The following is a 16,826-nucleotide window of genomic DNA, read 5'->3' on the forward strand; positions in this document are numbered from 1 at the left end:
ATGCATAGGATTGTGCCCGAAATGTGTTAGCCTTCAAGGTGCCACAAGACTCTTTGCTGGGTCGTGTATTATCAGGGCTGACCTTAGGGGTGGGCCAGCTGGGCGGTCATCCGGGGCGCAGAGCTGAGGGGAGCACCAAGCTGAGCTGAAGGAGGTGCCTACACAAGCCATACAACTTGGTAACACTGCAGGGCTGCCCAGAGGGGCCGGAGCAACTGGGGCAATTCAGTGTTGCCGTCAGCCAGCGCCCTAGGTCTTCCTGTTTGCACCATATAACAGAGGCAGACTTGTTGCTCTGCTATTCCACTCCCTTTATTCCTTCAGAGATGACTGATCAACCGCTGCTGGGATCGCCAACTTTTGATCTCACCATTACTGTTCCTGCTGGATGCGGATGGGGACAGGATCAAGGCAGAATCTGGTAGATCAGCAGTAGTTCTTAAGAGCCAGGCTCCAAGTGGCATTACCGGTACAGAATTTCTAAGGCTTCTCTACTAATCGACAGAGAAAGCCACCGGGGATAAAAATCACTCACACAAACACACATGACTGGCAGACAAGTTGGAGAGTGATTTCCATTGGGGCCATAACATTTTGTTTTTTGTCTTTAAGGGTGCAATGCTATGCATGTTTCGATGGAAAAATGTCCTCAAACTCCCAGCACTCCCTGGGAGTTGTAGGACTTTCACTCTAAACACGCATAACTTGTCTGCCAGTCATGTGTGTTTGTGTGAGTGATTTTTATTATTTTATTTAACAAAATCATGCCTTAATTCTCTCTCTTTTAAAACAACAAACATAACTACTTATAAAACCAACAGATGGTTGGCGCCATCTTAGAAGAGGCATTCTCTCTTTTCACTCATGCAGACAGGTATGCCTCTTCTAAGGTGGCGCTTGCTGTGACATGCACATGCATTATCTCTACCAACAGGGAGAGTCTACTTCCTTCTTCAGAATGATTATTTTCCATTGTAGGCAAATGTATGATGATTCAAATGAGTAACTGGCTAACATTCATACTGTGAATTGACTACGATTTCTTTAATTGGCAGACAGCCCTTGTTTCCACTGACTTGACATCACATTGGGCAGTATGAAAGGTCTACCTGTAGTTACCGGTCAGTGATGGCTTATTTACACACGCAAGACATAAATTCATTTTATGTTCAACAAGCGATGAACATGTGTGAACCATCACCCTGGGGTTTGTAGCTAGTGTTATAGCTATTCATATATTTTGGTCTTGCTGAATCATTCGATTTCATCAGAAACAGTAAAGAATTTTGTGCCACTTTAAGGACTAACAAATTTTTTCTGACAAACTTTTGAGGACAGTGTCCACTTCAGGAGATGCATCTGCTGAAATGGACAGTGCCCATGAAAGTTTATACTGGAATAACTTGTTTAATCTTTGAAGATGCTGCAATACTCTTCGTTGTTTTTGCTGCAACAGACTAGCACGGCCACCGCTCTAAATATGATCTCATCAGGTGTTTTGAGCCCATCACTAGCTCAGGGTTTGCTTCAGGACAGCTGATGACACCTTTGGAAACAAAGGGGTCCAACCTAGAACAAACTTCTGCTTCTTGGTGAGGAGGGAGGATTAGCGGTTTCTACAGACATCCTATTTGTGGGTGTTGCACCCCCACAAGCAAAACTGAAGCGCATCTATCATTCTGTTTGATCCCAGGGCAAGGAGGAGCTGCAGGCAGGAATTTTCAGATGTAGTCCGTGCATGCAATAATTCTTGAATATGGCCCCCAGGCTTTGTACAAATATGCATGGGTCCTTGTAGTGGGCAGCAACATCACACCTGCTCCAGGTCCCAGAAATACTCTGAATGGCCCTGCAAAGATGACCGGGGGGGGCGGGGGGGGCGGGCACCAAAGGCACTCTGGTGATGATCAAGACATCCTGCACTCTGGGATGATCAAGAAGAGATCCTGGCCTTCTTCTCTGTGACAACCTTGCAAGTACTTGAAGAGTGCTATCATATCTCCCCTCAGTCTTCTCTTCTCAAGGCTAAACATGCCCAGTTCTTTCAGTCTCTCTTTATAGAGCTTTGTTTCCAGTCCCCTGATCATCTTTGTTGCCCTCCTCTGAACCCTCTCCAGTTTGTCTGCATCCTTCTTAAAGTGTGGTGCCCAGAACTGGACACAGTACTCCAGATGAGGCCTAACCAGTGCTGAGTAGAGGGGAACTAGTACTTCCCGGGATTTGGAAGCGATGCTTCTATGAATGCAGCCCAAAATAGCATTTGCCTTTTTTGCAGCCACATCACATTGTTGGCTCATATTCAGCTTGTGATCGACAACAATTTCAAGATCCTTCTCGCTTGTAGTGTGGTTGAGCCACGTATCCCCCATCTTGGAACTGTGCATTTGGTTTCTTTTTCCTAGGTGCAGAACTTGGCATTTGTCCCTATTAAATGTCATTCTGTTGTTTTCTGCCCAGCGCTCCAGTCTATCCAGATCACTTTGAATTTTGTTTCTGTCTTCCAAAGTATTAGCTATCCCACCCAATTTTGTGTCATCTGCAAATTTGATCAGCATTCCCTGCACCTCCTCCTCCAAGTCATTAATACAAATGTTGAAGAGCACTGGGCCCAGGAGTGAGCCCTGCGGTACCCCACTCGTTACCTCTCCCCAGTTTGAGAAGGTCCCATTGATAAGCACTCTTTGAGTCCAATTCTGTAGCCAACTGTGGATCCACCGGATGGTTGTTTCATCTAGCCCACTTTGAGCTAGTTTGCTCATCAGGATATCATGGGGCACTTTGTCGAAAGCTTTGCTGAAGTCGAGGTATATGATGTCTACAGCATTCCCACGGTCTACAAGGGAGGTTACTTGATCAAAAAATGAGATCAGATTTGTCTGGCAGGACTTGTTTTTGACAAATCCATGTTGGCTTCGAGTAATCACAGCATTGTTGTCAAGGTGCTTCCAGATGGATTGCTTTATCATCTGCTCCAGAATGTTCCCAGGGATTGATGTCAGACTGACTGGTCTGTAGTTCCCAGGTTCCTCCTTTTTACCCTTTTTGAAGATAGGGACAACGTTAGCCCTCCTCCAGTCATCTGGCACTTCCCCCGTCCTCCATGATTTCTCAAAGAGAATAGACAGCGGTTCTGAGAGTTCTTCTGCCAGTTCCTTTATGACTCTAGGATGCAGTTCATCTGGCCCTGGAGATTTGAACTCATTCAAAGTAATGAGGTGTTCCTTGACCATATGCCTGTTGATCTCAAGCTGCAATCCTGCCCCTTCAGCCTGTACTTCACCTTTGCCAGGGGGGTCATAGACCCTCTTTTGGGATAAGACTGAGACAAAGTAGGAATTGAGCACCTCTGCCTTTTCTTTGTCATCTGTTATCGTTTTGCCATCCTTATTTAATAGCTGAACCACCATTTCTTTCCTCTGCCTTTTACTATGCACGTAGCTGAAGAAAGCCTTTTTGTTGTTTTTAGCATCCCTTGCTAACCTCAGCTCATTCTCAGCTTTAGCCTTCCTGACGCCATCCCTGCAATTCTGTGCCTTCTGCCTGTAGTTTTCCTTTGTTACTTGGCCTTCTTTCCACTTCCTATATATGTCCTTTTTTGTTTTCAGGTCATCCCGAAGCTTTTTGTGAAGCCACATTGGCTTCTTCTGTTGTCTTCCACCTTTTCTTCTTGTTGGAATTGCTTGTGATTGTGCCTTGAGAATTTCCTTTTTTAAAAGCTCCCACCCATCTTGGACTCCTTTTCTCGCTAGCATCGCTTGCCATGGGACCTTACTGATCATTGTTCTGAGTTTATGAAAATCAGCTTTCCTAAAATCCAGGGTAAGCGTTTGACTACACTCGGCTTTTGCTTCCCTTAGAACCAAGAACTCAAGTACAACATGGTCGCTTTCCCCCAGAGTTCCTGTAACTGCTACTTTATCCATTAAGTCATCTCTGTTGGTTAGGATCAAGTCAAGGATAGCCGATCCTCTAGTTCCTTCCTCTACTTTCTGTAGGAGGAAGTTATCCGCCACACAAGTCAGGAATTTCCTGGAGGGGCCATGTTTTGCAGAATTTGTCTCCCAACAAATATCGGGGAAATTGAAGTCCCCCATTACTACTATATCATGCTTCCTTAAAACATTGGCAATTTGCTTTTCAAAAGTTTCATCCTCGTCCTCTCCTTGATTGGGTGGCCGGTAGTAGACTCTGACCACCAGGTTCCTTTTATTCTTTGCTCCATTTATTTCAACCCAGATGCTCTCAATGGGGCTACCAAGCTCCTCCTCCTGCATTTCTGTGCAGAGGTATGTATTTTTCACATACAGTGCAACCCCACCTCCCTTTCTGTTCCTCCTCTTCTTTTTGAACAAGTTATATCCTTCAATTGCTGTATTCCAATCATGAGAGTCATCCCACCAAGTCTCAGTTATACCTATCAGGTCATAATTTCCCTCTTGTATTAAGAGTTCAAGTTCGTTCTGTTTGTTTCCCATACTCTGGGCATTAGTATATAGACATCGAAGACCATGTGCTTCATAGTCTGGCTTTCTTCCTACATGTGTCTGAAGACTATTATTGGGCGCTATCAGAGCTGTTCTCTCCATTGCAGTGCATGCACCTATGTCCATTGTTACCCGCAACATTACATCTCCCTTCCCCTTAGGATTTCCTATCTATACACAATTATATGGGAGTAAGCCCCATTATACTGAGTGAGGTTCGTGTCTGAGGAGACATCTATAAAATGGCACTGTTAATTTCGTGATCTCCTTGGATTATTGTTATGTGTTCTTCCTTTTTGTTGCCTGTATTTTCAACTTTATTTCAAAAAATACAATTTCGCACAGAGAGAGAGAGCATGCACGCTTGCTATTTTCCCACAGAGGTATTTTTTTTTTTTTTCATTTCATTTCTGTACTGCCCATTAGCCAAAGCTCTCTGGGCTGTACACAAAAATTAGTCAGTCTGCAATAGACCAGATCACCGCAGACGGTGACTGTAGCCATGAAATTAAAAGACGCTTGCTCCTTGGGAGGAAAGCTATGGCAAACCTAGACAGCATAGTAAGAAGCAGAGACATCACCTTGCCGACAAAGGTCCGTCTAATCAAAGCTATGGTTTTCCCAGTAGTAATGTATGGCTGTGAGAGCTGGACTATAAGGAAGGCTGAGCGCCGAAGAATTGATGCTTTCGAACTGTGGTGCTGGAGAAGACTCTTACGAGTCCCCTGGACTGCAAGGAGGTCAGATCAGTCAATCCTAAAGGAAATCAACCGTGAGTGCTCATTGGAAGGACAGATCCTGAAGCTGAAGCTCAAATATTTTGGCCACCTAATGCGAAGAGAAAACTCCCTGGAAAAGACCCTGATGCTGGGAAAGACTGAAGGCAAAAGGAGAAGGGGACGGCAGAGGATGAGATGGCTAGATAGCATCACCGATGCAATGAAGATGGACTTGAGCACGCTCCGGGAGAGAGCGCAGGACAGGAAGGCCTGGTGTGCTGTGGTCCGTGGGGTGACGAAGAGTCGGACACGACTGAACGACTGAACAACAACAACAAATAGACCAGCACGGTAGTAGCCGTGTTAGTCCGTTGCAGCAAAAACAACACCATAAAGACTAGCAGATTTATTCTGGCATAAGCTTCCGTGGACACTGTCCGCTTAAGTAGGATTTGCAGCCCGATCGCTGCGGGTCTGTCTTTCCCCGACCTCCACCCCCCCCCCCCGGCAGCCTAGCCCGTCAGATGTAGGAAGGAGTTAAAGACGACGTTTCGATGCCTAGACGGGCTGAGTTTTAGGCTGGCTGGGTGGGCGGGCTGTGGCGGTTGTTGGTGAATAACCCGGAAAGTCACTTCCTGCTCCGCCTGCCGTGGGAAAGTGGCGTTTGAATTTCCCACGCGGGGCATCCGGAGCCGGAGGACTCCCCCCCCCCCCCGCAAATCGGGTGAGTCGAAATGGGGGCGGGAAGGCGAGGCGTGCAGCGAGACCCCTCGGGGGTAAAGCAGCTGGAGGCCGAAGAAGCGGCTTCAGGCGGGTAAGCAAAAGTCCCCCAAAGCGCCAGCCAGGGGACGAGAAGGCGCTGGTCTCTCCCTCCCGGCCGCCCCCAAAAGAAAACGCTCCTGGCAGAACCCCGAGAGCGAAGAAAAGCACAGCCCGGCTCCTTCCTCCAGCCTGAGTTCGCTTGCCTCTTGCCTTCACTCGGAGCCCGTTTCAGTTCTCCCCCCGGGTTGTGATATTGGCAGGTTTCTGAGGGTGCCGGTGACTACATTGCCTAGGATGCGCGAAGAGGACAAGGCTGTGGGGGCGAAGGCGGAGAGGAGGAGAAGGAAAGGAATTAATTAAGCCTGTTTTCCCCCAACCTCGTGCCTTCCAGATATGTTGGACTCCAACTCCCATCAGCCCCCAGCCAGCATAACCAGTGCGTAGGGATGGTGGGAGTTGTAGTCCGAAACATTTGGACAGCTTCAGGGAGGAGGTGGTTAGAAGCTACAATAATGTGAGGCTTGCCTCCCTCCGTTTCTCTCCCTGCCCTCCTACCACACCTTCCTGCAAGGCTCCTGTGCCTTTAACAGCTCCCAGACAAGGAAAGGCTTCCCCTGTTGAATTCTTGCCTGGTATCTTGCTGTTAAAGAAACCCTTTTGCACCAAAAAAAAAAGTTAAAAATTGAGAGGTTTTCTCTTTACTTGTATGTATTTACACAGCATAACGACCATGTTACACACATAAAAGTGAATATTAAAATACGATAACCATCAAGTAACAAAATTGCATCCTAAAACTGCCGGCCAACGAATTTCCCAACATAACTAAAAAAAATACAGAACAGATCAGCAGGGATTAAAAGTTAAGATCGCAGATTTTAAAAGGCCAGGAAGAATTTTTTTTTAAAAAGTCTTCACCTGATGCTAAAATGGCCATAAAGGTGGTGCCATAAATTTCACAGTTTTAGGATTATGGTTCTGACAGACAAATAGACACATCCTCTTTTATTATTGTAGATAATACTTATATATTGCTTCATATAATAAAGTCTCTAAGGGCATAATTCTATGCGTGTTTAAACAGACGAAAGCCCTACGATGCCCAGCATGCTCCAGCCAGGATGGCTGACTGGGGCATGCTGGGAACTGTAGGACTTTTTTCCTGTCTAAACATGCATAGGATTGAACCCTAAGTGGTTTACGCACACAATACTGTAAGGCCACAGCCATATATATAATACAATATAACATGATCTTGTCAGTGTGCATGGACTCTCTCTTTCCCACAGGGAGAAGCCCTCTCACTAGTCAGAGAGGTCAAATTGTACCTGTCAAAGCAGGTTGGCTTTGTGGGATTCAAACAGCCAGGCCCTTTTCAGGCTGCCCTACGCCTGAGAGCCTGAAATGGCTGAGGAAGAAGAAAACTGTGCCCTGGGCGTCCAGTTGCGAGATGTCCTAGAGAAGAGAATGGAGGAGGAGGAGGAGGAGGAGAAATTGTGGCATGACTCTAGAGGAGGCCCACCGGTTCTCCAGAGTGGGTGCCTGAGGGAATTCTGGGAAAGAAGCCGGCCACAAGAGGTTGTGCAAGACTACTGTAATGGTCTCCATCAGCGGTGGGAAGCCCAGTTGCAGGAATTCCTGAAGGCAGTGGAGTCCCCCCAGTTGAGAGGGGGCAACCCCCAGCTGCTGCTGCTACGACCCGTTCCGAGGGAGGGCGATATGGCTCTTCTTTCCTCTTCCAAGGATGAAGTTGACATCAGCCAGCATGCTAGAGGGGAGAGGGTGTCCCAAACTGTGTCAGTCCTTGGCAGAGATGGCCACCAGGCCACGAGCGACCTCTTCACCAAAGGCGAGGCAGATCACAAGGAAGTGAAGGAAGAGATTCCGGATGACGAGGCGGCCGACTCAGACGCACGGTGTCAGCTTTTCAGAAGGTTCTCTTACCGGGAAGCAGACGAGCCCCGAAACGTTTGCCAAAGGCTCCGGGAACTGTGTCATCAGTGGCTGAGGCCCGAGAGACACAGCAAGGAGCAGATGCTGGAGCTGGTGATCCTGGAGCAGTTCCTGGCCATCCTGCCCTCGGAGATCCAGAACTGGGTCAGAAAAGGCAGGCCAGAGACCTGCACCCAAGCGGTGACCCTTGTGGAAGGTTTCCTGCTGAAGCAGCAAGAAGTTAAAAGATGGGAAGAGCAGGTGAGGATACTGTTTGTTCCTGGGAGTTAAGTACACAGTGGACCACCCCAGAGTGGAAGTGGAAGGGTGGAATTTCAGTTTTAAATGTCATTGCTGTTTACATGGAGGGACAACAACAAAATTCCCTGCAGACAGAAAGCTAGCACTTCAGGGGGAAAGCCTCTGTTCTAGCCCTTTGCCTGCAGTGCTGGTTTTTTGTTTGCAGGGAATGATTAAGACGGCGTAGCATTTAAAAATGTAATCACCAAGGGTCCACAAATTTTGTCTGGCCTTGGTGGGCAACCAAAGAATTCTTGTCACCGGAATGGTGCCCTCCCCTTCCCTCAAAGGGCAGGGTCTTGTCCCTCACCATGTGCTACTCCTCCAAAAACAATATGATGTCAGGGACAATCTCCTGTTTGCCTCTCCAGCTCTGAGTTTGGGGCAGGGGGCATTTTTCTTCTGATCTTTCTAACTCAGGGATGCAGAACTTCATCCTGGGGCCCAAATCCAGCTCACCTGGGGTCCCAGTCCAGCCCTTTGGGGTTTCCCAGGTGCCGTGTCCCCTTCCCCTGGCCCCACCCCATTTCCCCCAACCCCTGATCTTTTGGTAGTTTCCTGGCTTTTGTGCTGTTTCCCCCGCATTCTGAAAGGTTGAAATGCCTCCCCTAAGGCTTAGTTCCTGGAAGGAAGAGCTTGAAGCTAAAACCCACTGGGATTTTTAAATGCATTTTTGGCCCCACCCCTTTTGCTTTCAGTCCCGCCCACCACTGGAATGTGTCTCCCCCCACCCAGCTTCTGGAAATCAGCCTTCGGGCTTAAAGAGGCCCCCCACTCCTGCACTACTTGAAGGACCGCCTTCACCCATATCAGCCTGCCTGCACTTAAAGATCAGAAAGAGAGGCCCTTCTCATCTGCCCACCCGTGAGTGCAGTTAGGTGGGTGACCACACATGAGAGGGCCTTCTCTGCAGTGGCCCCACACCTTTGGAACGAGTTGCCTCAGAGGTCCGCCATGTTCTATCATTGCAGGCTTTTAAGAAGGCCTTGAAAACATTATTTTACTGTGACCTTCTCTTGATATGATTGCTGTTGTTGCTGATTTTCCTGCTGTTGTTGATTTTGTTGTCTGCTTTTATTGTTGCTTTTATCGCTATTGTGTTTATGTTTTTATCGGCCTTAATATTGTAACTGTTTTTATGTATTTTATTGCTGTGAGCCGCCTTGGGAGGGCTTCTGCCCAGAATTTTTTTAAATAAATAAAGGCACTCTCCATGGTTGCCAGCTGTTGCACTTCAGTCGACAGGGACCTCCAGACGAGACCCTCCGTCGATGACTTGGTGTACAGCCAGTCGCGTGTGGAGATTTTTGTGGCACCTTCACGCCTAATCGATTGATGGTAGTGTCAGCTTTCCTGGGGCGCAAAGAAGTCCAAGCTGAAAGGCAGCCTAAAAATGTCTCGAAATGTTGGCCCAACCCTGTAAATGTTCTCTGCTTTCGTCTTTTAATATAACGTATCATATAGGCACAGGTATTTTGGCACTGCCCTTTTCCAGCTCCCCAAAGCTTATCCGAAATGGCATTTGGCCCTCGGGCTGGAAAAGGTGCCCCACCTCTGTTCTAACTGGAGATGTCAGGGATTGAATTGAGGACTTTTGGAATGCAAAGCAGTTGCTCTACCGTGAACTCTGGTCCCTGGTGGAGGCGTACGTTGCCTCTGAGCACACTTGAAGTGCCAAATCAAACCAAATACCACTCTTCCTCTGAGCTTTAGAACTGGGGAGGGTGGGAGATTGTTTCTCACCACTCCCCCCCCCCCCCCCACACACACACATAGTGTAGGATTCATCACACTCGCTTGAGGGTGTCTAAGCACTTGCGAGTAGGCATGGCGGAGAATTCCGCCACGGATTTCAGTGAGGCCGAATGCACTGGCATTCGGCCCCCTGAAACCCGTGGCGGAATGGCCTCCCACCCCCCGCCACCCTGCAGAATCTCCCCCGGGACAAAGCTTACCTGGGGCGGATGTTGTGGTGGCGGCGGCTGGTCTCTCGGCCAGCTGCTGCAGATGCAAATGGCGGCCGCTGTGGCAGCCGCCATTTGCATCCTGCCAGGCTTCCGTGATAGGCTACATAAGTATTTACGTAGCCTATCACGGCAAAGAGCAAGGGCGCAAACGGTGGCCGCTACGCCATTTGTGCCGCTGCTCTTTCCGTGATAGGCTACGTAAGTATTTACGTAGCCTATCACGGTAAAGGCAGCTACACAAATGGTGTAGTGGCCGCCATTTGCGTAACTGCCTTTGCAGTGATAGGCTACGTAAATACTTACGTAGCCTATCACGGCAGCCTGGCAGGACGCAAATGGCGGCTGCAGCAGTCGGCTGTGGCCGGAACTCTGGCTGCGGACGGCCCTGGCCGGCGGCTCTGCGGAGCTGCCGCGGAGCAGAGCCAGCCCAGGGAGGATTCTGGGGGGAGGGACGGAGTGCCTCCCCCCCACCGCAAATCCAAGCTGCGAAAAGGTAAGTGACTTTCGTACATCCCTACTTGCGAGTGACATGGTGGGCCCATGTTGGTCACCCATGTTCAGTGTCAGGTGGTTCAGTCCTTTCTGGCGCCATTCTGTCACACACAAAAAGACACTGAGAATGCAAACCCTTTTGCAACCTGCTTGCCCCTTGCTCCAAAGATTCCCCCTTCAGGCCTGGTGCCAACTCCAAGTGAACTTTCTGCACCAAGTTAAAATAATGGCTTTTTATCAAAGCCTTTGAGGGCTAAATGCATTCCCTGAAGTTGCACACAGTTTTAACTGTTTTATTGTTTTAGATTTTAAATTGGTATTAGCTTGCTTAATGGTTTAATATGTTTTTAGCTGTTTAAATTATTTCTTATTTTATATTGTCTACATTGATTTCATCTGTACGCCACCCTGAGATCCTAATAATATAGGGTGGGATATAAATGTTTTAAATAAACAAACAAATAAATGGGATCCTCACTTTCTGTTTCAGGCGCGGGAGCCATTTGGAGTGGCGGAGGCTTGTTTCTCTGAGGCCGAGGCGACTGCAGCAGGCACCTGGCAGGGGCAGATTTTTGTCAAACAGGAGGACGAGGATGGAGACGCTACTTCCTTGGGTATGGATCTGTTGTCGCTGAGATGTGGGAATGCTTTCTGTGCATTGTCCCCCCCCCTCCGCCATAGCTTTCCTACGTACAACAGATGGGAACCTCTGGCCTTTGGGGCTTCAGGCAAGGCCCCTCCCTGAAGCCCCACCCCCTCCTCACAGCAGGAGTGAGGATCTAATCCCCTTTTAGAGTTATCTAAGTTGGTGGCCATTACCACATTGTGTGGCTGGGCATTCTGTAAATCAGGAGTGGAGAACCTCTGGCCCGGGGGCAAAATGTGGCCCGCCTGGGGTCTCAAGCCAGCCCTCCAGGATTCCCTAGTTGGCCACCTCACTTTCCCCTGCCCAGTGATAGGCTGATAGTTCTTGCATTTTTGGCCCCACCCCTTTTGACTTAGGCCCTGCCCACCACTGGAATGCAGCCCCCGGGAGCTTCTCCTAAATGGAATGCGGCCCTCGAACTGGAAGTGGTTCAGCACTCCTGCTCTAAATCAATGCTGTGTTGTTTGAAGTAGCAGTTCTTCCTTTAGGCTGTCCTTAATCTACTGCCAATCAATTTCATTGGACAACCCCAAATTCTACTATCACAAGAGGAAGAAAAACATCTCCTGTCTTCCTCCACAGCATGCTTCAGTTTAAAAACCACGTTCCTGCCTTAGTCATCTTCCTCCCACCCCGGCCCCAAATTAAAAGACATCTGAACTGGTGTTTTGCCAAAGGCAGAGAGGTTCTTTTTGGATTCCAAGCAATGACTACACAAGGGAGTAAGAGTCCAAAAGCTTTATTCACTATAGCAGGTAAGCAAACGATAAAACAAAAGTAAGCAAAATATCTTACTCCTCCGTTCTGCTGTCGGGAGCCCCAGATAATGACAGTGGAGAGACTCCGGTTGGCCCACACACAGCACCTCCGCAGGCCCAGTCTGCACCGACGCTCCAACTGGGTGACGCTCTGGAGGGACTTATCTGCCCAGAGTCTCCCGGGGCTACGTGCTGCCTTCACAGCTCCCTAATCAATCACACTGGCTGTGATGGTCTCATGATGTCTAGGCACCTTTTCATCTTCAGTTAAATTAGCAGGCGGACCACCAAAGATTGACCCTCCCTGCCCTCCAAGGCCATACCGTCGTAACTGGTTAAAAAAACAAGGAGTCAGGCCAAGCAGCTAGAAGTCTCTTAAAGAGGTCTAAGAGACTTGATTTTTAAGGTTTCACAGGAATTTCAGTCATAAAAGAAGCAGTTGTGGCATGTCACACTACCTCCTCAATATTAAAGGAGGATTAATATTGGGCCTTCTGGGGCACTTCCACTACAACTGGGCGGCCATAGCTTATAGCTGGTGTTCTTAACTACGATGCTACATGGGGATAGTTCTTAAGCAATATGTATAGTTAATCATCGCTTGCAGTATAATCTTGTTCTCAGTTCTTCAAGCGCCGATCCTTATGTCGCCAAAATAGCACCATCCATGCACAAGAGGGGAGGTATCAGCAGGTGTAGGGGAAGCTCAAAGTGTGCAGAAGTACCAACATGTATAGAACAAAAACCTCTTAAAGGATTTTGAAGTGCAAAAATATTTAGGGGAGAAAAAAGAAACTAAATCCAATGAGGACTTTGTGAGGTGGCTGGCTGTGGAATGCTGCCTGACTATTATGGAAATTGGGTGGGAAATGGAGTATCATGGAAAAGGGGCTGGCTGGCTGGCATGGAATATAGAGAATCATGGAAAAGGTCATGGCTGGCCACACTGCAGTATTTTGTTGCAGACCCCACTGGTTTATGATAGTTTATATTGCACTTCTCATTCTGTATGGGTGACAAACAATTTCTTGGGATTTCTTTCCTCAACCCCCATTGTTTTTACGCAGTTTCTTGGAATTTTCTTTCCCCTTGGCACATGGAATGACTCATGTTAGGAATCTGTCTTTATACTAACAGGTGATGAGAGAAAACGAGAGATGGAGCAACATCAGCCGGAACATCCCAGGGGAGTGGAATTGAGTGAGTTGTCGCCGGGAAAAGCTGAATGGAACATTTCTCACTATCCAAATCGGGGAGAAGCCTGTGAGAGTCCACAGGAGAACCGGGCAGAGAAGGAAGGGGACAAATTTGTTCGGTGTGGAAAAGTCTTTCGACAGAAGCCTGACCTTACTGCACATGAGAGCACATATTGTGGAGAGAAGCCCTTTAAGTGCTTGGCTTGTGGGAAAAGCTTCAGCCGTCGTTCGAACCTTGTGATCCATCAGAGGACGCACACGGGGGAGAGGCCCTACAAATGCCCAAACTGTGAGAAGAGCTTTAGTCACCGCTCAAACCTCAGTGCCCATGAGACGGTCCACACCGGGGAGAAACGGTACAAATGCTCTGACTGTGAGAAGAGCTTCAGCCACCAGTCCCACCTCATCATGCACCGGAGAATCCACACAGGGGAGAAGCCTCACAAGTGCTCAGACTGTGGGAAAAGCTTCAGTAACCCATCGCACCTTAAAGCACACAAGAGAATCCACACAGGAGAGAGGCCGTACGTGTGCTTGGAGTGCGGAAAGAGCTTTAACCAGAGGTCTATCCTTATTGTCCATGCAAGAACCCACACGGGAGTGAAACCGTACACATGCGCCACTTGCGGGAAGAGCTTCAGCCAGAGCGCAAACCTTACAGCGCACGAGAGAATCCATATGACGCGGGCCTTCCATCACACCATAGATCCCTCGGAGGAAAGAAACTGTCTCAGGGCCACGAACGGGTCATCTTCACTTGGGGAACCTATGTAGAAAAGTTCCATTGTGCGAGTGATGTTATTTTTAGACAGCAGGTTGATAACGGGAAAGGAAATGTCTCAGGCTGGAAATAAAACTGTAAGCCTCAAAGCAGGGATGTTGAACCTTTTTCAGGCTGAGGGCTGAGTTTCACTTCAGAGAAGCTCTCAGGGTGGGGGTGGGCTCATTCCTGTGGTGGGTGGGTCTGAAGACAAAAAGGGGTGGGATGAAAGGCCAAAGGGGCAGGGCCCAAACTACCAGCATATTTTAGTTTAATCTACATTTGTCTAAAATTCTGGAAAGTTTTTTTAAAAAAACAGTCTGCAAGTCTGCAGAATCCATGTGACTCAGGAAAAGCCGGTACGCCAGCCAATAAAATGGATGGGCAGAAGATTCAGGACCCACGGAAGAAAGTCACTTCTTCGCACAAGGCATCGTTGAGGTGCAGAATTCACTGCCACAACATACAGTGATTGGCCACTGGCTGAGATGGGTCTGAAAAGGGATTGGGCAAATTCTCAGAGGAGGGGTGGGGAGGCGTATCAGTGAGAATTGGTCATGATGGCTAAATGGAACCTCCAGGGTCAGGAGCAGTCTATCTCTGAATACCAGTGGCTTGGAGGGGGAAAAACACTACAGGAGGGCTGTTTCCTTCATGCCCTTCTTGTGCACATACTGAAGGCATCTAATTGGTCACTGCGGAGCAGGATGCTGGGCTTGATGAACTTTTGGTCTTACCTAACAGGGCTGGGGAACCTCTGGCCCTCCAAATGTGGTTGGAATCTGACTCCCATCAGCCCCAGCCAGTGTGGCCAATGGAGGGAGACGTCTGTCAGTGGCTATTAGCCTTGATAGCTAAAGGGAACCTCCATGTTTAGATGCAGTCTACCTAGGAATACCAGTTGCTGGGGGAACAGGCAACAGGGATGGCCATTGGCCACCTGCCCTACTTCCCAGGGGCGCCCAACTGGCCACCTTAGAAGAAAGAGGAAGCTGGCCTAGATGGACTTTGGTCTGATCCAGCAGGGCTGCTCTTATGTTCTTAAATTGTTCATGGCACCAGGGCTGGCCCTACCATCAGGCAAAGTGAGGCAGTTGCGTCAGGCAGCAAAAGCTGAGAGGGGGCAACACGGTGATAGAGGAGAGAATTATGTGCCATGTGGCCTTCCCTACGCCCCCCAGGCTAGCATGCTGCCTTCAGGTGTGGCAGAGGACACTCTCCCATCCATCAGCGCTGAAGAAAGTTGTTCAGTCTTAAAGAAAGGCTTTTTTTTGTACATGGAATGGGAGGGAGCCATCTCGATCTTCACTTCAGGCAGCAAAATGACTTGGGCCAGCCCTGTGGGAAACCGATGCTCTATCCCAGGGTGAGGAATCTGTGGCCCTCCAGAATTCAGGAGTCCCCAACTTTTGGGGTCAGTGGATGCATTTGGATTTTTGATAGAGGGTTGTGGGTGCTCTCACAAAATGACTACCATGGGTGTAGGGGCTTGCCCATTTACAAAATGGCTGCCATGGGGCTGCTGCCAGTCACACGCACCCATTTCTCAGAAGGGAAACTGGTGAAGCTAAAAGGAAAGTAACGTGCCCAAGGACCTACGTACAAGGCCGACGTAGGGTCTGAGTGAAACAAAACCGCTCTTCTGAACCCAGAGTTTTCTACTCCCAACACCCATTTCACAGAAGGCACAGGAACGTAGGATGCTGCCTTCTACTGACTCAGACCCTTGGTCCATCCAGCCCAACATTGTTGACACTGACTGGCAGCAGCTTCAGGCAGAAGTTTTTCTAGCCCTACCTGGAACTGCCAGGGATCAAACCTGGGATGTTCTGCATGCAAAGCAGGGGCTCTGCCACTGAGCTGTGGCCGTTCCTTCCAAAAAAGCAAGCTGGTGATGCTCAAGAGAAATGCACACACAGCACAAGGAAGACACTCCTCTCGAGCCCCCCACCCCGGATGTTCCTGAACATCCCCCAGCACACCTTTTTCTTTTTTTGGATGGCTGGGCATGCTTCAGAGCAGAACACCAGGCTGCAACCACCCAATATCTTTATTTGCTGGGACCTAGAGGTATTCATGGAAATAAAGGTGGTGCTGGAGGCTATCAGCATGCCAGCCTTCCAATTTAAAAATAAATCAGGAGGGGCAGGGAGCCAGGCGGGCACGAACAGAGGTCTCCACGGGCACATCAGTGCCCATGGGCATTATATTGGGGACTCCAGCTGTTGCTGGCGTACAATTCCTCATTGGCCACATTGGCTGGGGGCAATAGGAGTTGTAGTACAGCAACGTCTGGAGGGCCCCAGGTTCCCCATGCCTCCTCTCTCCACTGGTAGTCCTACTGAGCCTCTCTGGCTTGATTTCACCAGAAATTAATTGCATGGGATCCCCCCACCTGCCACAACCCTCTCTTGGCAACCATGAGGACTAGAAGCTTGCTTTGCATTGTGTTGGTACTGGGCTGCTGAGACACCAGTACCAAGTTCCTCGCTTTTTCTGCACACGGCTTTCCCTGCTGCCAGCTATCCAGAGTCCTTTTTGATGATACATGCCTGGGATCGAACCAGGGAGCTTTTGCACGCTAAGCAGGAGCTCTTCCACAGCCTCCCCCAAGCTGGTGCCCTCCGGATGTTTTGGCTTAAAAAAACCCATCACCCCTGTTTAGCTCTCTTGGCTGGGGTTGATGGGGATTGTAGTCTAAAACATTTTGGAGGGTGCCAGGTTGGGGAAATTTGTTCCTGTTGCACACTGTCGGGGGACGTTGTGCTTTTCCTGGGTGTCCAGCCCCATGCTCCATCCACACCAGTGCC

The 16,826-nt window shown here is 48.9% G+C and overlaps 1 protein-coding gene across 1 annotated transcript; it reads left to right on the forward strand.

Annotated features, from left to right (window-relative positions):
- Nucleotides 1–4,890: 4,890 nt before the first annotated feature.
- On the forward strand, nucleotides 4,891–16,636 carry LOC146356010 (uncharacterized). Its single transcript, XM_084831663.1, has 4 exons — nucleotides 4,891–6,017; nucleotides 7,255–8,158; nucleotides 11,147–11,270; nucleotides 13,198–16,636. The coding sequence occupies exons 2-4, from the start codon at nucleotides 7,370–7,372 to the stop codon at nucleotides 14,028–14,030; spliced, it is 1,746 nt and encodes a 581-aa protein (XP_084687789.1). The 5' UTR covers nucleotides 4,891–6,017; nucleotides 7,255–7,369; the 3' UTR covers nucleotides 14,031–16,636.
- Nucleotides 16,637–16,826: the final 190 nt, after the last annotated feature.

Source organism: Heloderma suspectum, chromosome 2 (assembly GCF_057233095.1).
Source record: "Heloderma suspectum isolate Gila_16-S chromosome 2, 16-S_ref, whole genome shotgun sequence".
In the NCBI taxonomy this organism is placed as follows: Eukaryota; Metazoa; Chordata; class Lepidosauria; order Squamata; family Helodermatidae; genus Heloderma; species Heloderma suspectum.

What these genes read in the sequence shown, in the direction of transcription:
- LOC146356010 (XM_084831663.1), top strand. Translation starts at nt 7,370, where the DNA reads ATGGCTGAGGAAGAAGAAAACTGTGCCCTGGGCGTCCAGTTGCGAGAT. An exon ending in TTAAAAGATGGGAAGAGCAG is followed by an intron (nt 8,159 to 11,146) that starts GTGAGGATACTG and finishes TTTCTGTTTCAG; the next exon opens with GCGCGGGAGCCATTTGGAGT. An exon ending in TGGAGACGCTACTTCCTTGG is followed by an intron (nt 11,271 to 13,197) that starts GTATGGATCTGT and finishes TTATACTAACAG; the next exon opens with GTGATGAGAGAAAACGAGAG.